The following is a 22,494-nucleotide window of genomic DNA, read 5'->3' on the forward strand; positions in this document are numbered from 1 at the left end:
GCATCAGAGAGTCCCACAATAATAAGCATCGGATCCGGCTGTATTTGCACCTTAAACATTCGTGAGAGTGCTTCAAAAATACCATTCCAGAAATTCTGTAACTTGGAACAAAAAATAGAGCCGTGGGACAGATCAGCATCTGCCGCATCTGCGAGTTACATTTGTCACAGAGAGGTGAAACATTTTGGAAAATTCTATGCAGTTTCTTTTTTGAATACTGTAGTTTATGGATAACTTTAAACTGAATAAGGTTGTGTCTAGAATTAATAGAATGTTCACTGATATCCTCTAAACTGTTCTGCCATATTTCCACTCCTAGTTCTTTCTCCCATTCTTCTTTAAGAAATCTAGTGGAGGGAGGATTAAAGGATTGTAACAGGTTATAAATTATCGGTAACACATCTTTTCTTCCTTTACACTGGGTAAGGCATCTATCAATAATTGAGGGCGAAGCATTATCCAACGAGGCTGTATGAACATGTATATAATTATCCGTTTCCAGATACAAAGAATATTACGAATTACGATATTACTATCGAAGGCAGAGTGATCTAGAATAACAGGTGAGCGAATCACCGCTCCTGGATTGTATAGGATAACATTGATCACAAATTATTTGGCGCCAAATTGGAGAGTCACTATGATAATATAAGCACATTGAATGTCTAATGTGAGAAGCCCAATAATAAAGACGGAAGTCTGGGAGAGCCAGACCTCCCTCTTGTTTAGGTTTAGACAGATGTGCCTTCTTAATTCTGCGATTCTTATATCCCTGCAGGAATGAGAGAGTAATTGAATCTAATTTGTTAAATAATGATTTAGGAAGGAAGATTTATATAATAAAGCTGATTCTCACACCCTTTAAAGGCGCAGTTTATGATTTACAGCGGCCACTAGCGTTGCATTATAGTATTATAGATTCTCTCAGTCCAAACACGACGGTGGCCACCACAGTACAAAAAGATGTCGTCGGCTGAGACAGCGTGTCTTCTCATGTTGACGCAGGGAAGAGATCAAGCAGGCATTAGAAAGACTATAGAAAGAGCGATGTCTTATTTATTACATAAAATAAAAAGTCTAAAGGATAAAAGTCAGGCAGGAGCTGACCTGCGTTAATATTATAAAGACTTTCCAGCAGAGACGCGTTAGGACCCGCGGTACTATGGCTTTTAGCAGAGATACTCATAGATAACTATGGAGATACTTTCCAGCAGAGAGACGTTGGAGAGAAAGATCGTCTAAAAATCACCCCCGATGATGCTTTGATTCGGATCAGTATGTGAGTAACATTGGTTTTTCTGTTTGTTAGAACCAAGATATGTTGTTGTTGTTGTTCTAATATTAGCTGTGTGACAGAGCAGTTTTGAGCGTCATTGTTTATCTGGAACTGCTTTAATATTGTTCTCGTCCAGATACTGGAGAGAGAGAGAAAGAGCGCACTGGGGCTAAAACTGGAGAGAGCGCGAGAGCGTGTTTTACTCTTTTACTCAATGATGAATACATTTACAATTTAATCCGCGGGTCACATGCGTTCCGAACCGTAGAGTACGATCTGTACGGATCATGGATCATCCGCAGTCCGTTTCACTAGCGGAGAGGGAGAGGAAACGCGCGTTGTAGAGTTGTTTGTCCGTTTAGGGCTGCTGTACAAAACATGGCGGCGAATTCAATGTATGTAGGGCCGCTCTGTATGTAGATATAAACATCTTATTCTAAGGTATTACAAACATAACAGTTCATTATAAGGTCTTTATACACCTCTGAAGAAATAGTTTTGTATATTATATTGCATTTCTGTCAATAGATCCTCCCCAAAACCCTGTATTGTTCCTTTAAATTCATTAAAGTAACATAAAATAATATGATAAAAATGCTCATTCAGATGATAGAAGTTAAACGTAGCGTTAAATCATGTTTCTACAGTTTATCTTAACAGATCAATTATAAATAATAATTTTTCTTTATTCTTTTTTAATAATGACAGTTCCAAACCATAATTATTTTGTTCCGTGTTCAGATAATTCTTCCTTAGCACCTATCACGTCTCTTTTGCCCTTGAGGAAGATTCTTACCTTTATCTCCCAGGGATGCTCTGTGCAATTCAGTGACCACAAAATTTACTTTACAAAACTGTCATACATAATATATATATTTTAATTCACTGTACTGTATGTAAACTAAAACTAAAAGTAATCTTCAATCATTTAAAAAAATCTGTCCTTCACATTGACTGTTCTGTATGCACCTTCACTGTAGGACCACTAGAGGGCAGCACAAAGCTAAAGTCTTTACATGTTTACATATGAGCTGACAGCAAATCTTGTTTTAATTCCTCAAAGATTTTTTTACGCTGCCCTAAAAATTTCAGCCGCATTGCACAACTCGACCAGAATGTATCTAATCCCACACGTTTAGCTACCATTATTTTCTCTCTCCTGTCATCGGTCTATCAGTCTTGTTCTCTGACACGTTCGCATGATTACACACTCTTTTCACCCATTTAACCTCAATGAAAGGTGGCATTTTCAGTATTCAGAAGGTGTTGAACTTGCGGTGCTGTGGTACAGAAAGAGAACAGAAGGGGGAGGAGAAAAGAGGACCTGGAGGGGAGGGACTCTACGCAGACAGTCAGCGTGCAGTTTTCCCTACTTACTCTCTCTCTCCTCACTTGCATCCCCACTTATGAAACAGTGCTTCAGTGTACAGATGGACACCACAGCTTCTTTTATCCTTCTTTTGGACCAATCTTTTTCCTTCTGACTTTTCTCCACCTCTATCATCTAGTTGGCTCTCTCAGTCTGTTCCATATCCCCCCTCGCTCTCTCTTTCTCTCTGTTGTTGTTAGTACTCCCCCGTCGCCCCACTTTAACTCAGCATGGTGAACAGATAACTGCTTAGCTGTTAAACATGGGCTCCTGCCTCTGCAAAGGTCACCAAGGTCAGTCTCGTCCTAATTGTCTGTGAGTTTATCTGTCTCTGGGTCTTATGTGAGTCTTGTTCTCTTTGCGTCCTGTGTCCATCAGCTTACCTTTCAGTCTGTTCAATCCACCTGTCTGTTATCTCCACCACGCAGAGCATTTCCATAAGCGCTCCATAATGAACTGATGTGTATAATGTTCACAGTGTATTGTTATGTGTATTATTTAGACTGCAAAATGAATGTTTATGCAGGTGCGGCTGGTGTGAATAGTACCAGATTGTAGAATTGTTTTTGAATCTTTCGTGTTCGAGATAGATAAGTGTTGCAGTAACAATGTGGGATTTTCTCTGTGAGCAAAACAAGTAAATTGGTATAAAATTGGGAATTTATATTGTGTTATGGTTGTCAAAATATTGTCCTCCTACACTGAGGGATTTTATTGCCTTTATCACAGAAAAAGATATTTGTAAGAATGCTTGTAACCAAACAGTTCTTGGCCACCATTGACTATCAAAGTAGGAAAAATTGCTTCATGAATTTCTTTGTTCTTTTGAACACTAAAGATGATATTTTGAAGAATGTAGGAAAGGAATCTGTTCTGGGGCACTTTTGACTACTATTGTAATTTTTCCTACTGTGGTAGTTAACGGTGTTTTTGGACGAACTGTCCCTTTAAGGCAAGAGATGACATTTAATCTTCAAGGTGTTCTCCCAGGAAATACCAAGCAACAAGGTTGCAGTCAGGTGGATGATGTGTAAATCCCATGGAGCGGGGGCAGTGTTTGTTTGTCTGTTCTTCGTGCACGGGTGAGAAGGTACAGGGACGCCGTAGCTAAGACAGAACGTTGCGTGCTAAACGCCAGGGTCGAAACTTATGTATAATGCAGGTGTGATGTATGGGAGGTGGGTTTTACCGGGGGTCACGTGGGTGACGTGTGCCATTGTAAAGGTCACACGTTGTCATTTGATACTTATTAACAAATGTCCATAAACATTGTTGGTGGGCCACGAAGCTCCACAGATTAGCTGTCCTCTTTGAGGTCTCACCTCAATGAGATGCGGCCCGTGACGAAAATGTGTTCTCGTGCACCGGGGATCCCCAGGGAGGTGTTGTCAAGACAATCTCTTGTTGCTATGGAAACACAAGAGCAACAGGAACGAGTCCCATCCGTCCACTCCAGTTCAAACTCAGAAGGGCACATTAGCACATGCAAACAAACACTGCACTTCTATATATTATTGTGGAAATATATATTTTTAAGTAAACAATAACAGCAGCATGTATGTGTATCTACAGAGCTTCAAGGTGGCCAGCAACACCCCATGGAAGAGCTTCACTCTTACACTGAGGGACAGCCCATTTTTAAGGTACATTTATGACACAAATCACTTAGGCTTGTTTATAACCATGAGCTATTCAAAAATATATAGAAGTCTCTCTAACAGTCTATAAAAATGTGTACATTTTAAAGATACACAAGAGTGCTTTCACACTCTGAGGATGTGCGAGAGTTACGAAAAGCATCTTGTTAGGTGTAATTAGCACCTATGATTCACCGCCTTGCTTGGATATGTGATGTTTCAAAAGCTTGTATTCAGTATGTAAGGCTGTCATGTATATCTCTTGTCGATTCATTCAGGATAACCATCAGTCCTATAACGGGGCTATGTCAGATAAAAGGAGCAGCAGTGGGTATGACATTGGAGAACTAGCCACATCTTCCCTGCTGGGTGAGGAACACAGAGCATGTTAGACACAGGATGTGTTGTTTTGCTATGTTTTTGTTATCATTCAGAATCATTCATCTGAATGAAGTGCAGTCGACCTCTACGCAAACCTGCTAATATAATTTCCCTCTGCTTGCATATCTCATTTATGCACATCTCTCTCTCTCTCTTTCTCGTACAGTGCATCTTTAACCACCTGTTTTCTTTTCCTCCTGTTTTTAAGCTCCACTCCACGCCCACTCGCTTCAGGAAGTTAATTACTGAGACTGTGTTATGGGTTTTTAATCTTTTTTAAATAACCTTTTATCTATTTGGTTTAATTATAAATGCCGTCACCTGCCAATGAAATATGTATTATGAGTTCAAATGAGTGACCGGCAAATCTATGATTAACCAAAATGCTTAATTTCTTACTTTTTATCTAACAAATTTGGATAAATTAAGCACTTGGGGGAGGGGGAAGCTATTAAAAAGCCACTTAAAAAACTGGTCACATGGATGGCAGCACATCAGTAATAAGTTAGGACCTTTCTTTGCTTTTGGCGAGAAGCTTATAACATCTCTTAATTTTTGTGCCAATTTATTCAGGATCTGATGTTGTTATTTCTCACATTAGTAATACAGGGACTTTCCATAATAACAATGAATTGCAATGTGCCTATAGAGAAATTATGATTTCCACAAACTTTCTTTGCTTTTGATGCTGTTTTTATGGTTTGGAAAGTAGCTTGACATCTAATTTGTCCAGGATCCATTGTGTCATTTTTCTTTTTCACATCAGTAATAAATTAGTAGGGCCTGTTAACAAGAAATGCATTTGTGCCTACACTCTAAAAATACTTGGGTTGAGTTGGGTTTTTCCCCTTTTGACCCAACCATGGTTTAAAAATAATCCAACATTTTTAGTGTATGGAAATTATGTTTTTGCAAAATTTTCTTTGCTTTTTGACTTCTTTGTGATTTGAAAAGAAGTTTTTATCTAGAATCCAACAATGTCATATCTCTCTTTTAAACAGCACATTTTCATCTCCTTCCATGTCTTCTTTTCTTTCATTTGATTCGCACCCATGCTAATCGCTACGATCTCCTTAGGACTGCTGGCAACCATTAAGGACCACATCACTAAGCCCACTGCGATGGCTCAGGGCCGGGTCGCCCATCTGATTGAGTGGAAGAGTTGGGGAGGGGAGGCATCTGGAGGAGGATGGTGTGGCTGGAGCAGAGATGGAGGGGGCAGGGGAGGTGTCGGAGCGGCACTGCAGGAGGACGAACAGCTCTACTCTCATCTAACTGATGAAATCAAGGAAGCTCGATTTGCTGCAGGTATACGGCCGTTTTATAGGCCTATTTAACATAGAAATTGAATCACTAACATTTTGTGCTGCATTTACATCACACAATGCACTTTGAAAAATGTGGCGTTATTAATCTAATTTAACAAGCTTTTGATGTAGGTAAGCATCAATCCCCATCTGTCTTTTTACAATGTCTGCTATTGTACGGTTCTTGGTATTGTGCTGACACTTCGGTCACTATAGCAACTACTGTAAATACAACAGATTTACATTTACATTTATTCATTTGGCATATGCTTTTATCCAAAACGAATTACAAGCAGGAGAGCATATAAACATTTTGTCAACACGCTAAACAGTGCCGTTAGTTTAAAAGGCCATGCTATAGGAGGATTAGAGCTGGAGTAAGCAAAGGAGAGAATGAACAACAATATATATATATATATATATATATTTTTTTTTACAGATACTAAATGCATTGTGTGAACAAACATATCTGATTACAACGATTGTCAAATAAAAGAACACTCACATCTGCATAACAAATACAAAAATATGGATATATTGACATATTAGTTGCAACCTGTCTGAGAGTTTGTTTTCTGTTGTGAGCAGACAGGTGCTCACACTGTAAAAAAACCTTTTTTTGTTGGTTCAACTTAAAATGGTTGTCTTAACATTTTAAATTAATTCAACTTAAAAATGTTAGTTAACTCAATACATTTCTTGTTGAATTGACTAAACTCGTTGAGTTTAATTAACTTAAAAAAAGTTACCCTGCCTTAAAATTTTAAGTTGAAACAACAGTTTTTTTTACAGTTGAATCTTCATTTTTCCGCTCTTAAAGATTTATGTTGTGTCTCTCCCAGGCGTGGCAGAACAGTTTGCCCTGGCTGAAGCAGCGATGAATGCCTGGTCCACAGAGGACGTTGAAAGTCAATTGACAACCAGCACAATCCCATTACAAGGTAAGAACCCATTAAAAAGCATGGACTCAAAGTTCCAATTCCACGATGGACGTATTTATGCTAAAATAATCAATAAAATAAAATCAATAGGCTGGTGTGCTAAAACAACAACAACACAGTAGTTGCCTGGCTTAAGCAGCAGAAATCCGATGGAAAAAACTGAATACAATATTCAAATATATAAGATTTAAGGTGTTGCTGCTAAGCTGGCTGGTCATAAATGCTGGAATGAAAATTCATGGTTGTATGATAATATGGGGAAGGTAATAATATCGAAATTATTTACAAAAATCTGTCACACATGTAGAATACAGCCATATATACAGCTGTGGAAACATTTTTGAGACCATTTCAAATTTTGTCTGTTGAATTTCAACAAAAGCAAACCTCAGGAGTGACATAAAGTCATCCAACAGCAATGTGAAAGACTGACAGCATGACAAGACACATGAAAACTGTGTTAAAAATCGAGGTTATCACATCAAATATATTTTTGTGATAAAAAATATTATTTTTTTACTTGTACAAATATTACTGTTGTATTGCTTGAAAGTAAATATAAGCTTTTCATTCTAACATTCTAAAAGTTAATATGAAATATGAACAGTACTGTTTTCTTTGCAGTATTTGAGGTTTGAAAAAATTCAGAGCATCTTTTCTGCTATTTTAACCTGTTTCTCCAGTTTTCATTTTCTGCAAAAAAAGCAAATAGAATATTTTTATGTGAAATTTGGGAGAAATATTGTTAGTAGTTCAAAGAATAAAACAAAAATAATCATTTTACCTAAACACATAACTATAAATAGTAAATTCAGAAAAACTGAAGATGGTCTTAAAATGGCCTCTTTAATTTTTTCTGTGGCTGTACATACATACATTGAATATGCGTTTGTTTATACTTTTTTGTATGTTTTTTTGTTATATAGATATTATATTCCTGTTCTCATCGCTTACAGACGTGCACAAGTTAAATCATGCTCACCATTTAGTTCATCTCGCTGTGTACCAGCCGGTGTAAAAACTATTATTTCATTATGAAGAGAATGATAGCCCTTTTACAGTAATAGGCACAGAATAATGATAAATGGCCAACGCAGATGAGCCAGGTGCAAAATGAATAACAACATTATACTCTGATATTGATGAGCCTCATATCCGGGTGCATTAATAAAAGACTGAAATGTTTCTGTTGTGAGAATGTGTTGGGGACAGAATGACTCATAGTTCGAGCACATCAGCGGTCTTTATTGAGCTTGTACTTAATGGACATCTTCATTTATAATACAATTTTCATTCTGTCAGAGAAAGACGCTCTTTGTGCTTGAGGTCGTTTTAATTCCTGCTCTCGTAATGATGTTGATGATGTCTTCGCAGACCCCGAGGGCCTCTATCTTTCTCAGTTCCTGTTGGATGGAGGGAGTCTGGGTGTTCCTCAGCACTTATACAGGATGCATATGGAAGCTTATGATGAAACCAGCTCATTGGCTCCTTCTCAGCCCCCAAAGTCTCATTCCCCCAGTCGTTCCTATTCTCCGATGGACACACAACGTCCTATACCACAGCACAGAATCTCCCCGTCGGAAGGAAGCGTGCGACATGCGGACAGTATTTCTCTATCTGAGGATGAGGTGTTTTATAACTGACCGCTGGTGATGGGAAGGGTCAGCATATTGTCTATTGTTTGTGTTTGGCGATGCGAGAGAGAGACTGTATGAAGTTACGCGCAACGAGGTTATCGCTTTACCGTTAAACTACGTAATAGCTGCCGTCGAGCGTCTTCAAACAATGAATGCAGGGATCGATGTACACAAGATCATGCTAATTCCATATCACATGACCTTTTCCCAGATGAAACCCTCTCTGTTTCCAGTAATGATGATTGGATTTTAAGTAACAGGGTCACGCTATTAACACAACTTGACATTTACAGCACCCGTTCAGCACTGCTAGACCATCAAAAAGAAGAGGATCCCTATTAGTGCTATAGACTGAGGATGAGAGAGACAAAATTTACAGGCTTTCATCTCCCAGATAGAGCACAGACATTTCTGCTAGTGTATTTCTCCCAAGAGCAACTCAATGAGGCTACAGGGTGAATAGAAATCTTTTGTAAGGACTTGGGAAGATGGAAACGATTTATGCCTTTGAGTACAGCTGCAGTTATTTCTTGGGACTGTGGGATTTGAAAGATTTTGCTGAATGTTATTATAGAGACTTTGAGTGTAAAATATGTAACAAATGTATCAAATGACCGGATACACAGCTGCGGAAAAAAATACAGTTCTAGATGTATTGTTGTCATTCCAATGTCTGATGAATTTCAACAAAATCAAACCTCACGAGTGACAAAGTCATCCAAAAGCAATGTGAAAGACTGACAGCATGACAAGACACATGAAAACTGTGAGACAAATCGAGGTTATCACATATAAAAATCGTTTTTTTACTTTTTCTAAATACATGTACAAATATTACTGTTGTATTGCTTAAAAGTGAAGTGAATATGAACTTGTTTTCTTTGCTGTATTTGAGGTCTAAAAAAATACACAGCATCTTTTCTGTTGTTTTGACCTGTTTCTCCACCTTTCATTTTCTGCAAATAAATGCAAATAGAAACAATATTTTTATTTGAAATTTGGGAGAAATATTTTTAGTAGTTCACAGAATGAAACAAAAATGATAATTTTACCTAAACATACAGGCTACCTAGTAAACTCAGAAAAACTTGAAATAATTTTGAAATGGTCTCTTAATTTTTTTCGCAGCTGTATATTTGCTGAAGTGTGTAATTTCAGTGCTACCAGTGTCACCAAATAAAAAAACAAGGTTCCCGGACAATGCCCTTGGTTGTAAAACAATGGCCCGGCCTCAAACTAATGTCGTTGGTTGAGCTGGTTGGAAAGCTCATAGCCACAGTGTTTACACTTTTCAGCAAAATCAACCTTCAAAAGGCATACTTCTGTTTTTGTCTAATCGAAGAAAGTATTTTAACATAAAAAATGACACACTTCAGCTTTTAAAGGGGTGTGGTCACACTTGACACAGATGTACACACTATGTAGAAGTGAAACAAAAGTGTTACCTCAGCTGCCTTTGAGTAACTTGCCTTCATGTTGTGGTAATGAATGTGTCAACCTGTCATATTTGTGAAAAGTCCTTTGTACGTGTAAATTATGATTTCATCTTAAAAAGGATCTCAAATTTATATTGCTGCGGAAAATGCTTGTTGACGAGAAAATTCATGCGCGTTCATGCGACTGTTCTGTAAGACACAAAAGTGGCATAGGTGGAATAACAATCGTCTACCTTCTCTCCGTAATTAGCCCTATTCACACTCCACTAACAAAAGAGAGGTGTTGGAGAGAGAGAGAGAGAGAGAGAGGAAGAGGGAAAGGAGAGATGTGGGGAATTCTAATAGATACAGTGGCAGAAGGAGAAGAGGATAGCTGAGTGTTGGGAGGTGGAATGGTCAAGTGTTATCATGCTCTAGGGTCTTTTAATAGAAGTTTACACAGTGTGATCCTATTGTGGTGTCAGATAATGTGCATGGCTGCTTCTGTGCTTTGGGGGGGGGGGGGGGGGGGGGGGATTTGAAGTAAGGTCAAGGTCAAGTTTATTTGTATAGCGCCTTAAAACAACACAAGTGTTGACCAAAGTGCTTCACATAGCAATAGTAACAACATACTTAAAAATAACAAATCATGTCAAATGAGTATTTCAACTAAAAACAAGTATACAACATACAGTACATTACATCATATTTCATAAAAAGAAATGCTAAAACACAAACTACAACCCCTAGTACAGTAAAAAAATACAAAATAAAAACCTACTTATAAATAAGCATGAGAAAAAAGAAATGTCTTATTAGATGTTTTAAAAGCAGTTAATGTAGGAGAGGCTTTGATCGTTACTGGTACACAGCAAATTGCCAGTGTTAAAAAAGGTCAAATTAACTCTCACAGTGTATACATAATCCACACTTCGATAGTGTGGATTATATATACACTGTGAGTGTTAATTTGACCTTTTTTAACACTGGCGGTTTTGCTGAGTAGCGTATTCCAGAGTTTAGGAGCATAGACTGAAAAAGACCTGTCACCCATAGATTTCAAATGAGATTTCGGGACGTTCAACAATAGCTGGTCTGAAGATCTGAGAGATCTCTGAGGTGAATAAAGATTTAGAAGATCTGATATATAAGAATGAGCAAGTCCTTGTAAAGCTTTAAAAACAAATGTCAAGACCTTAAAATCAATTCTTTGCTTCACCGGAAGCCAGTGGAGGGAGGCTCTGATGTGTGAAATGTGGTCCCGCTTTTTTGTCCCAGTCAAAAATAGAGCTGCAGCATTTGTACCAATTGAAGTCGTGAGAGTGATGACTGACTAATTCCAGCATACAAGCCGTTGCAGTAATCAAGCCTTGAGGAGATAAATGCGTGAATAACTGTCTCCAAGTCACTGAAAGAAAGGAAAGATTTTAACTTTCGCAGCTGCTTTAGTTGGAAAAAGCTAGCCCTGACCACAGAGTTTACTTGTTTATCAAACTTCAAGTGGCAATCAAAGATAACCCCCAAGTTTTTTACATATCGGTGGTTATTTGTCTGTCGTGGTCCCAGGAGAGTACTGTAATTATCAATCAGTGCTTTTGAGCCAAAGAGGATGACCTCAGACTTTTTCTCATTCAGCTGGAGAAAATTTACATCCATCCATTCTTTAATATCCTTTAAGCAGGCAATGAAGGAACAGAATCACTGCCAGAGTCTAATGGCAAATAAAACTGGGTATCATCTGCATATATGTGATAAGAAACCTTATGACGCTAAAAAATCAAACGTAAGGGGAGCATATAAAGAGAAAATAAGACTGGACCCAAAATTGAACCCTGTGGTACCCCACATGTAATCGGCGTTGGAGATGAAGAAAATTCTCCAATTTCAACAGATATGCTCCTGTTTGAAAGATAAGACTCAAACCAAACTAATGCAGTGTCACGGATACCAACCTCATGTTTGAATCTGTTTAACAAAATGCAATGGTCCACGGTATCAAAAGATGCACTTAAATCTAACAACATAAGTGCTACACATTTACCAGAGTCAATTGATAGTAGGATGTCATTTGTCACTCTTAAGAGGGCAGACTCGGTACTATGCTTGGCCTTAAAACCAGACTGAAAGGGATCCAAAATATTGTTGGATATTAAATACGGAGTAAATTGGTTTAAGACCACTTTTTTCCAGAACTTTCAGCAGAAAGGGCGCCTTAGAAATAGGTCTGTAATTTTGAAGATCAGAGAAATCCAGATTTGGTTTTTTAATCAGGGGGTGAACCACCGCATGTTTAAGACACGACAGGACAATGCTATTATACAGGGATGCATTTATAATAGACAGCACATTAGGTGAGATAACGTCAAAAACCTAAAAGTAGGATTTAATTGTGTAGATAGAGGCTCTGGGGTGGTGAGCAGAATCAAAATGGTGTTTGTAACTGGAATTCAATTTCAACCAAATATATTAAGGAGACGTATATTGAGAATTTAAATGAATTCTTCTGAAACCTCTTATGGGGAACAAGCAGTGGGTGTTTAACGCATACACAGAATAATGAGGATAATACAGAGAAAAAGAAACGGTTTTGGATGGCCGAGAAATCAAACAACGGTCTTTTGTTACTGAAGCCTTTGTTCAGAACTGCTCTTTTATTCCAGTGTTGGTCATACAGTATAGTAGATAAGCCATGAGGGGTTACAACAAGATAGTCCATTTCATTCAGTTGTTTCTGTCAGCTGTTAAATTTAAGTACACAATTTGATAATACCAATTTAGGGCAACCAATCAACAAGCAATGCTTCATTTTGTTCAGTCTGTGGTGTAAAAAGGTCGCATTAGCAATTAAAGAAAAAACACTTAAGCAAAACATGGTCAGGTCAAAGGGTCTGAATAATTTGGTCCCAAATTTTGATCAATTTTACTGGTAGTCCACTGTATAAAGATTTTTTGACTATAATATGACAGTTTACTTTATTTTGCTATCCTCACAAACGAACTACAGTGTCCTGCACCCACTAAAAAAATATATCTGGTGCCTGAATAACTTTTTGTTTGACTGTATGTAACAGGGTCAGTTTTAAAGACGGTCAGTATCGGTTATAATGTAATCACTATAGCTCATGGTGTTAGAACAGTTGGGTTCAATCAATTAAGACAACATGGCCTAAAACTGTCGATGAAAAATATATACAATTTCTTATTGACTTGGCTAAACCACACAATCTGAGAATGCAACTGTAATCTACCTCAAAATTTACCTCTGGTCACTGCACACAATGACCATATGGACATGAATATTACATATTTAGGAAAATGTTATGATGTTGTTAGAAGTAGAAAATCTTTTGGGGAGTTTAGCCCAGTTGGACTCCTGCTTCATTTCAATGAGAAGATCACCTTCTCATTATTTTACAATGAATAATTATTGCTTGATTTCCATATAATAATGCAAGTAAAATCACCACCAAAAGAAACATTACGGATGATTATTACAATAATGAGATTTAAGTGGGAAGCATAAATCAATGCCTGTTCTAACATTTGGGCTTCTCATCCATGCATTAGACCTCCTTTGCCATCTCTTCGATTATTTTCTTCATCTGGAAGAAAAAATCAAGTGTTAAAAAACATTTTGGCCGTTTTCACACAGTCCATTAATACAGCATAACCAGTGTATGAATGTATATTGCTGCTGTTCTTTTGAAACCTCGTCTCTCCATCATTACCTATTATGTTTATCACTGGGTTTTGCAAATATAAAAAGTATTACATGAGCTTGTCAACTTTGACAACACAGAATTTCATAATTTTAAAAGTACAGTGTTATTTCCCTTTTCTAAAAAACAGCAATTTGGACATCTGAGGTTTCGGAAGGACAGCAACAATATTTTTGTCTTTGTACATGTGTGTCTTTGTAAACTGGCTACTCTTTATCACCTCATTCCGTGTGAGGACACCACACAGCCGCCCATTCTCCGTTACAAACAAACACCTCTCGCCCGTCATGTTCATGATACAATGGGCCTGACAGAACATACACAAACATGCCCAATGTCGAAGAACATCTGCACAAACCATAAACATTGTGATCCAGTCAATATGTTAATCCAGTTTATTTTCACACTGCACCTGCTGTACTGTGGTTTCTGGAGTCAGTTGTAGTCTGACAGGTTGAATAGCACATGCTTCTTCTAACTGTTTACACAACCCCTGCAAGACAAATCATTTAGCGATGCTGAGAAGCCAGCTTAATACAAATCCATTCATTATTTCTTCATTACTAATGTCATCAGTAACTTTGCACAATTCTCGCTGTGAGTCAGCAAATAATAGGTTTAATTACCTCATCTTTATGCTCATACAGAAAGTCTCGCAGCAGTGATCTGTTGACTGTGCCCAGGAGAGTGAGAGAGTCTATCAGACAATAGAGAAACTAGATTATTGCAAAGTCAAGCTTCTGAGCATTAGTCCCATTTCATTCAACAGTACTATATCGAATCATTATCTGGAGAGTCCCGTCTCGGCTGTCTCTTCAGTCATCATTACAGAATCATTTGACATTTGGCCTTTTCAACAGCGATCGCTCTGCTTTGTCAAGCACTGAAATGCGCTGTAGAGCAACTATTATTAAAGTGAAGAGATTAAATTGTGGTGCTGCGCTGATGACGTGGAAGATGAGTGCTCAACAATAAATATGGCCCAGTATGAGTGAGATTCATAAGGACACACGCCTAGCCGACACTTAAAAATAACTCTGCGCATGTGTTTACTCTGCCTGTTGTGACAACTGGTCGGCGTCTTGTTCTGTGAACGATCATCAGTGCAGAAGGTAATAATGAAAATTAAACACATCTTTTCTTATTATTTTAATGATAAATATTTTTTATAATATTATTAAATAAAATATGTAACACATTTTATTTACTTATTTATTAATTATTATAAATTGTATTATTTATTTTGCTCATTTTATTTATTTACTTATTTATTTAGTTTATATGCAGCCTTTCTTCTTTAACAGGAATGTCAGGTTATCTTTTCAAAAAAAAAATTGAATGAAAAATATTTTGAATAATATTAAATAAATATTTACACATTTTATTTACTTATTTATTAATTATTATAAATTGTATTATTTATTTTGCTAATTTGATTTATTTACTTATTTATTTAGTTTATATACAGCCTTTCGTCTTTAACAGGAATGTCAGGTTATCTTTTCCAAAAAAAATTGAATGAAAAATATTTTGAATAATATTATTAAATAAAATATTTACACATTTTATTTACTTATTTATTTATTATTCTTCATTGTTTTATTTATTTTGTTAATTTCATTTATTTATTTTATTAAGTGTATTTATTTATTTAAATTATATTTATTTATTTTATTATTTATTTTAAATTGTAGAATACCATTTTTTTGTTCTTCATAAACCCCATTATGTTTCAGATTTTATTTAGAAAATATAGACTTTAGACTTTTTTTGTACATTGTAATGACAATGAATTAAAACAAAATCATTTAGGGCCAGTGAACATGTTTCCAGGGCAACATTAGCCAGCAGGTAAAATCTTTATTTTTTTAACCTTGAAATTCACACATCAGACTCACCATGAGAGTCCACAACAGGGAATTCGGTCTCCGTGTTAACATTTAAGATTTTCTGCACACTTGTCAGTCCCTCAGCTCTCTCCAGCACTACACCTGTTGGGATCTCAAACTGCTTGATCTGAACTGAGGCCAACCTGCGGGGAAGCGTTCATGATGAAATCACTACACTATCCAGCCATCAATGCCTTCATGCCTCCCCCAGAATCTTTAAGGTCTTAATTTAGTAAAAAATTGCTCTGTCGGCTTAAGAAAAAAAGAGTTAAATTTCCAGCCACAACCTGATGGCAACAAGTGAACAGTTTACTCACTTTGGACAAGCCCGGATGAAAGATGGCAAATGTGGGAGCTTTTTAATAAGGGATATGCCATCGTAGAAAGATGGGCGATGCTTTGCTCGAGCCACCGCGTTGGATATCAACGTAGCAACCAAGGCAGGGACCGCATGAGTACACTGGCCGGTCATCTCTATAGCCAATAAGGCAGGAGAGAGCGTTTGTGTTACAGCCCCAGAGTAAGCTGCTGCTCCTACACACACGCACCAAAATAGAGCCCCATATATTTAAAGAGGTCTTATCATCTGAGTCAGCCCGCAGTATTGATAATCTTCATGCAGTAAATTGACAGGTTAATACGTTTGTTTACCTGCTAAAGCGTAGCCCCCCGGGTTTAACTGAAGCTTTGCTGAGAAAACATAGGCAGACACCTCACCCACAAAACGCCCAACAGCAGCACCTAGACAACACATCTGTTTACTTTATAAATTGAAAATGACTTGGTTACAAAAACTACATTTTGGCAACTGCTATTTTGGATTTTGTATTACTGAAGACATTTGAAAAACAATATATTTTTATTCAGTTAACTTATGATGTTTGTCATTATAAGCATTGGGCATTATAATTACTTTATTTTACCTACCATAAATAAACACTGGCATGAAGTAGCCAGCAGGTAAAGGCAAGGTACACGCCACAACCAACAGCCCAACCTTAACCAACAAGAAAGTTGTTAAAAATTAGGTCATGAAAACGAATAATGTTATTTCATGTTCATTTCATTTCACCTTAGTAAGAATAAACATTCCCAGTGTTTTGAAGTAACTTCCATCCGGTGGGTTCCATGCCTGCCAGAATGTGTTCTGGGGCTCAGGCAGCCCTGTGGAATTCTGGGAAATGTTGTACCATGATGTGGCATCTAACAGGGAAGAAAGCAGCTGCTTCATTGTGAGCTATTAGGAACAAAGTCACATTTATGGTAAACACAGCAGTAGAGAAAGCATTTCCATTATACTGCCAGTAATCCTGAAAAGGATCCTCACCTCAGCAGCTATGAAACGTCCTGCCGAGTGATAAAACGTAAAGCAGGCGAGAAGAAATGCCACGATGGCTGAATAAATAGCCTTTCTGGATAAATATAGAAACGTAAGCCAGCGTGAGGTTGCTATCGGACATCATTTAAAACAGCAGATACCCTAAACAACAAATCTCTAGTATGACATGAGTCTTTCTGATGCTCACTCTGTTGCCAAAAGTCTGCTGATGGGTTTGTTTGTCTTGACAAACCGCAGAGCCCAGCGATGACAGTATAAGTAAAAACAGCAGATAAAACCACAGATCAGCCTGAATCAGAGGAAACAAAGAAACCTACAGATATAAACAACATAATGATGCTCAGTATACACTATTCATCAGGGACAGACTAACAATCAAATTTAGATTTGTATGACAGTGATTGTTGGGATTGATAGACAGTCACATAATTGTGTTGAATTGTAACGTTTAACCTGAAAACTTACCCAACTAAAGCAAAGAGAAATATTTCAAACGGCTGGAAAGGCAACTCAGCAGGGTAGCTGGTTTTAAACAGGGCCTGGATGGTTTCTGTTGAGAAAATGATTTTTATCATTTATTCACCCTCATGAACACAAAACCACTGATACATTTCTCAAAATATATTCTTTTGTGTTCCACAAAAGAAAGAGTCATATACAGGTTTTAAACAACACGTGGGAGAATACATAATGACAGAATTTTATTTTTGCTTAAACAATCCCTTTAAGGTAAAAACTACCACCATCCATCAGAGGGCGCTCTAGGTAGTGAAAACACTCTCACCTTGATCTCTGCTACAAACAGAAAGCAATCTGAAGGTTATTGCTCCACAAGCGGCTGCAAAGAAGCAGGGACAGTAATCTCTGACCGAATAATGAGACCCCATCACCTCTATACTGAACAAAACCCCTAAAAAATAAGATAAAGATATAAGTGAGGCAAAAACTGATGGACTGATGGCATTATATGACATGCTTCTTCATAGTGCTGAAAGAGACCAAGGTGTTTACATCAACTGACCACTGATTGGAGCCCCAAAACAGCTTGCCACGCCCACTGCTGATGCCACAACCAGCATTTCTCCTTTCGATATGTTCTGCCAGACAGAGATGAAAAAAATCATTAGCATAAGTAATATACAATTTCCATCCTGTCCTCAGATTGCTGCATGGTTTACGTGTACCTGCTTTCCGCCACGACAGGAAACATGCAGGCGATTCATGAACGCACCCACCATAGTGGATAAGTGGACAAAGGGACCCTATTGAGATGACACGTTTTATTGCAAAAGGTCAATATATTCAGAATGTCAGTTTACCCATTCTGCTCATAAAGCCATACAGCCCTCATTTGCGTATAAAACAGGTCCTTACCACTTTGCCGAGAAACACAGTGCTGCCTGAGGCGAGCGTGCAGGTCAATCCAACCACTTTAGCAAACAAATTGGAAAGGGACAGGTAATCTGGCATGTCCATCCCTAAGAGAATAGCTCTCACCTCAGGAACACCAGAACCTGAGGGATTGGGAGCGAGACATGAATGTCCCAACTCGAATTGAACAAACAGCACTTTGTGTGCAAATCATGTTTGTGTTTTCTCATATTTTTGTGAAAACTTTTAGATTAGACTTGGTCAGTCCAATTAACTTGTGCCTTCCATAGGCCATTTGCTCTAAATTGAATTTTCTGTTATCAACTATCATGTCATTCAAAGCTATAACTATATTTAAAAATGATGTTTGGTCAGAATTTAAACACTCCTTTCCACAATTCTTCCTATATTGGTTTAAACAGGAAATCAATGGAACAGAGATGTGGTAAATGCATGACAATCTAAACTGGACTGATTTAAAGGGACGGTTCACCCATAAATGAAAATTCTGTCATCATTTATTCACTCTCCCTCCTGTCTTTTCAAACCAGTATGACTTTCTTTGTTCTGCAGAACACAAAAGAAGATATTTTGAAGAATGTTGGTAACCAAACAACAATGGTACCCATTCACTTCTATACGAACACAAAACCAATGCAGGTCAATGGGTACCGTAGTTGTTTGGTTACCAACAATCTTCTTTTGTGTTTTGCAGAAGAAGGAAAGTCTACAGGTTTAAAATAACAAAGGGGGGGGGGGGGAATGATGACAGAATTTAATTTTGAAGATGAACAATCCCTTTAATATAAGCATTCTGGATTTTTAAAGATATGTCTGTGATGGGTTGACCTGCAGAGGATGGGCAGATGCTGTGTGAAAATCCAGTGGATAAAGCACAGAGGCAGGCAGGGTACAGCGTCCAGCAGAGGAATTGCAGCAGGTGGTGACCCTTAAGACAACCGTACAGCCACTGGTGAGCTAATAAGAGACAAGGGCACAGGCTAATCAGTGTATTATAAACGCTAGTGAGCATGAGGTGAAGTGTGCTTTTGAAAGACCTTGCCCTACACACCTGCTAACATGCTTCAGACCTTAAACAGTTAACTTTCCTCTGTCTTTTTCTCATCATGTAAATTTGGTACTGTTGTGGAGCGGCTCACCGTTCAGCACCTTGGTCACAGTCGTGTCCATGAAGAAGCTTATTAGAGCAGTAAGCATGCCTAAAAGGGCATAACAATACCACTCCATACTAGCCAAAGAGACCATCGTCTTCTTCACACACAGCACACAGTCTGCACAAATTCAAAGCACATCGATTGCAGTTGTTTGGAATAATTTGTGTTGATTTCACTGAAATAATCCCCCTCACCTCTGATCCGTGACCGCTCATGTTTCCATGGTTTCCACAGGTGCTTGTGAGAGCTGATTAGCTTTTCCTCCGTATTATCTGCATCTGTCTTATCTTGATGTGTGCACTGTTCTTCATTTGTATCAGGACGCTTCACATCAACGCAAGTCTGATCCATTGCCTGTCAATGTAATGTAAATGATGAGAAATTGTCCATTGACAATTTATTTTAATTTCTCAAAATAAAGTTTAAAAAGAGCTCACCTGTCAGCCTGTGCACTCCACATGAAAGACGTTGAGGTCAGTTTCAGATCCCAACCCTCCACCACCCTGGCGTCACTAGATGTCGCATGAATGGAAAATTAAGCTTTAACTTATTTATGGTGCTTGTCTTTGACTGCTTCGCCTCTGGGCATCCACTGAATTGGAACAATGTGAGATTGAAGTTTCCTTTTTTTTCTTTTTGATCTTGCAAATGTTAGACGGAGCTCCTTTGGCCTTTTGGACCTTTTAATTAGGTGGCTGATAAAATGACCTGTTGCGGATCTTTGGTGCAATGGCAGAAAGGGCATATCAATTTATATAAACCAGCTGACCTTTACAACTGTGCACTGTGTGCATATACCACTCACTTGCTTTAATGAGTCCTGACTAAAATGAAAAGAGCAATATGAATTAAAAAGTGTACCCACTTTTGCATACTTCATGCGATTGGCCCATTTCCTCGATTTGAGCACTGATTCGTGTTGCATTAACCTTCATTCAAGGTGAAAGCAATCAAAGGCACCCCCCCACACACAGTGTAATTGATTTTCAATTAGTTCTATTTCACACAGAATTTCTAAAATCATGTGGTGCTACTGCGGTGCAAATATACTATATATGTACTAAATACATAGTATGCCCATCTGCCCATGGGTATTTCACACACAATCAACATCTGTTGTCTTTTACATTTACCCTGTGAAATTTATATGACAGGCATGATGATTTTTTAACAAATAACACGGTGCATCATTTACATCAGGTGGAGCCAACCATGGGTGTGTATATAATAAAAACCCCCTTGCGGGTCTTGCGAAACCCCCACCCTGAGTGCCAAAAGGTAAAACTTGCTGTTTATTTGAAATTCAACCCCACTGTTTCGAATTGTTATATCCCTCCTGGTAGACTCAAATCTGTTATTCTCAGAGGAGTAGCCAAATCAACGGGGGAATATGTGTGAAATGTCACAATAATAATGCTTGCCTCTCACTCTGTGACTGGTGAATGGTTTCCATCTGTCATTCCATATTGTCTTTGTATTTCCTGTCAATATTCATCGTTTTTTTTCTCAGATATGGGATAAGTGTGTTACAGAATCAGTCACAGAAGCAAACAAAACAATAGATTTGTGAATATATTTTGACAGGGGCGTATATGGATACAGCTTGTCTATATATTTGTTTTCTAACTCATCATGTATTATTTCTTGATTTGTGATATTTTGTATTGTTAGAGCATCATTGTGACTGTGTTTCTGTCCCATAGACCCTACAAATCAAGCTAGTCATATTGAGACGCAGTGACAATCCTGAAGAAATGATCAGCAACCTAAAATGAGCAAAGCAGCTTAATGCACAATTCTTTCTTTGAGCTGGCAATGTAGATTTAAAATTCACTTCAGATACATGATATTAGCTTTAACTAAACACTTTGGAACAATCACGATGAATATTGTACATTGTTGAATGTTAAAATACTTTGTCCTATCCCTATCCCAACTATAAACAAACCATTTTCAAATAAACCTCATAGTGTAAACGTTATGTGTATTATATATATTTGTATATGTATTTGATTAATTTGTTCATTTTTTGTTAAATCATATTTTCTTTTTTTATTTATTTATTCTATTTATTATTTTTTAAAATTGTATTCTGGAATTGTATACAGTTTACACACTGTATTGTTCTCGGGGGTTCTACACAAAAACCAATAAAAACAGAGTTGATCAAAAACATTATGGGTATTATGGCCGTTTGAACATCCCCAACCCTCGCTCTTTGGTGCTCAGTTCTCCTGTCATGGTTTCTGAGCTATAAATGCCATGTAAGTGTCATCATTACAATGCTGATTGACACAAGAATGCACACAGTCCCTAACCCATCCCGAGTGACTATCTTTAGCTGTGATGTGAAAGACAGAAAGACAAGGAAAAGTATGAAAAAATAGTCTATTGACGCTTTCAAGAGCTCCCAAAAAAAAGAAATCAGGCACTGGTAAAACATCTTTTTTTCTCATGACACACAGCTACTTTTAAAGTAAAGCACTGCCAATGGATAAAAATGACTGCAGCCAGATGGTGTAGTTACAAAATCTACCAGCAGGTGTTAATTGGGCAACCCGTGTTTTGACACTTTAAGTTTTGACCAAATTGTTTAGCTCCACATGCTCTTCTGTGTATTCATGCTGTTACAAAATGCTCCCCTAAGAGCCGTCCAATGATATCTACAATTCAGATCAATACCTGGGAGGATATCAAGTGAATGTTATAATGTGAACTCACATAAGCTTGAGGACAAACTGTGCCAGTAGCGATTATACTGCCGACAGATTAAAAGCGCTCTCTCTCTTTCTGTCTCTCTCTCTCTCTTGAACAGAATCAAAATAGAAGAGCTGCACTTGTGACACATGTAAGAGTTAATGTTGGCTTTCTTGGCTGGATTCAGACAATTTGTGAAGGACTTTAAAGCTTTTACTGATAGGAGAAGAAGCTCAGTGAGTCTGTATGTCATGAATTATGCATAGAAGATGGCCCCAGAACTGTCATCGAAAATAATCCACAACCTCAAAAGAAATGTTTATAATAAAAAAAACGTGTGT

At 37.7% G+C, this 22,494-nt stretch overlaps 2 protein-coding genes across 2 annotated transcripts; one reads left to right on the plus strand and one right to left on the minus strand.

Moving 5' to 3' along the window:
* The first annotated feature begins 2,659 nt into the window (after positions 1 to 2,659).
* On the plus strand, positions 2,660 to 10,094 carry fam131c (family with sequence similarity 131 member C). Its single transcript, XM_057319519.1, has 6 exons — positions 2,660 to 2,938; positions 4,218 to 4,288; positions 4,561 to 4,651; positions 5,741 to 5,971; positions 6,813 to 6,911; positions 8,286 to 10,094. The coding sequence occupies exons 1-6, from the start codon at positions 2,908 to 2,910 to the stop codon at positions 8,552 to 8,554; spliced, it is 792 nt and encodes a 263-aa protein (XP_057175502.1). The 5' UTR covers positions 2,660 to 2,907; the 3' UTR covers positions 8,555 to 10,094.
* A 2,505-nt stretch (positions 10,095 to 12,599) lies between these two features.
* On the minus strand, positions 12,600 to 21,489 carry clcnk (chloride channel K). Its single transcript, XM_057319536.1, has 20 exons — positions 19,894 to 21,489; positions 19,651 to 19,810; positions 19,442 to 19,573; positions 19,131 to 19,259; positions 18,285 to 18,424; positions 18,095 to 18,172; positions 17,932 to 18,007; positions 17,695 to 17,820; positions 17,376 to 17,460; positions 17,098 to 17,199; positions 16,899 to 16,983; positions 16,644 to 16,808; positions 16,499 to 16,568; positions 16,223 to 16,312; positions 15,889 to 16,105; positions 15,581 to 15,714; positions 14,309 to 14,379; positions 14,095 to 14,175; positions 13,903 to 13,989; positions 12,600 to 13,565 (listed from the first exon to the last, which is right to left on the minus strand). The coding sequence occupies exons 2-20, from the start codon at positions 19,805 to 19,807 to the stop codon at positions 13,527 to 13,529; spliced, it is 2,064 nt and encodes a 687-aa protein (XP_057175519.1). The 5' UTR covers positions 19,808 to 19,810; positions 19,894 to 21,489; the 3' UTR covers positions 12,600 to 13,526.
* Positions 21,490 to 22,494: the final 1,005 nt, after the last annotated feature.

The sequence above is a fragment of the Triplophysa rosa genome, linkage group LG21 (genome assembly GCF_024868665.1).
Source record: "Triplophysa rosa linkage group LG21, Trosa_1v2, whole genome shotgun sequence".
Lineage (NCBI taxonomy): Eukaryota > Metazoa > Chordata > Actinopteri > Cypriniformes > Nemacheilidae > Triplophysa > Triplophysa rosa.

What these genes read in the sequence shown, in the direction of transcription:
- fam131c (XM_057319519.1), top strand. Translation starts at nt 2,908, where the DNA reads ATGGGCTCCTGCCTCTGCAAAGGTCACCAAG. An exon ending in AGGGACAGCCCATTTTTAAG is followed by an intron (nt 4,289 to 4,560) that starts GTACATTTATGA and finishes CGATTCATTCAG; the next exon opens with GATAACCATCAGTCCTATAA. An exon ending in GGAAGCTCGATTTGCTGCAG is followed by an intron (nt 5,972 to 6,812) that starts GTATACGGCCGT and finishes TGTCTCTCCCAG; the next exon opens with GCGTGGCAGAACAGTTTGCC.
- clcnk (XM_057319536.1), bottom strand. Translation starts at nt 19,807, where the DNA reads ATGGATCAGACTTGCGTTGATGTGAAGCGTCCTGATACAAATGAAGAA. An exon ending in TGTGACCAAGGTGCTGAACG is followed by an intron (nt 19,260 to 19,441) that starts GTGAGCCGCTCC and finishes GTCTCTTATTAG; the next exon opens with CTCACCAGTGGCTGTACGGT. An exon ending in GAATGTTTATTCTTACTAAG is followed by an intron (nt 16,569 to 16,643) that starts GTGAAATGAAAT and finishes TTGTTGGTTAAG; the next exon opens with GTTGGGCTGTTGGTTGTGGC.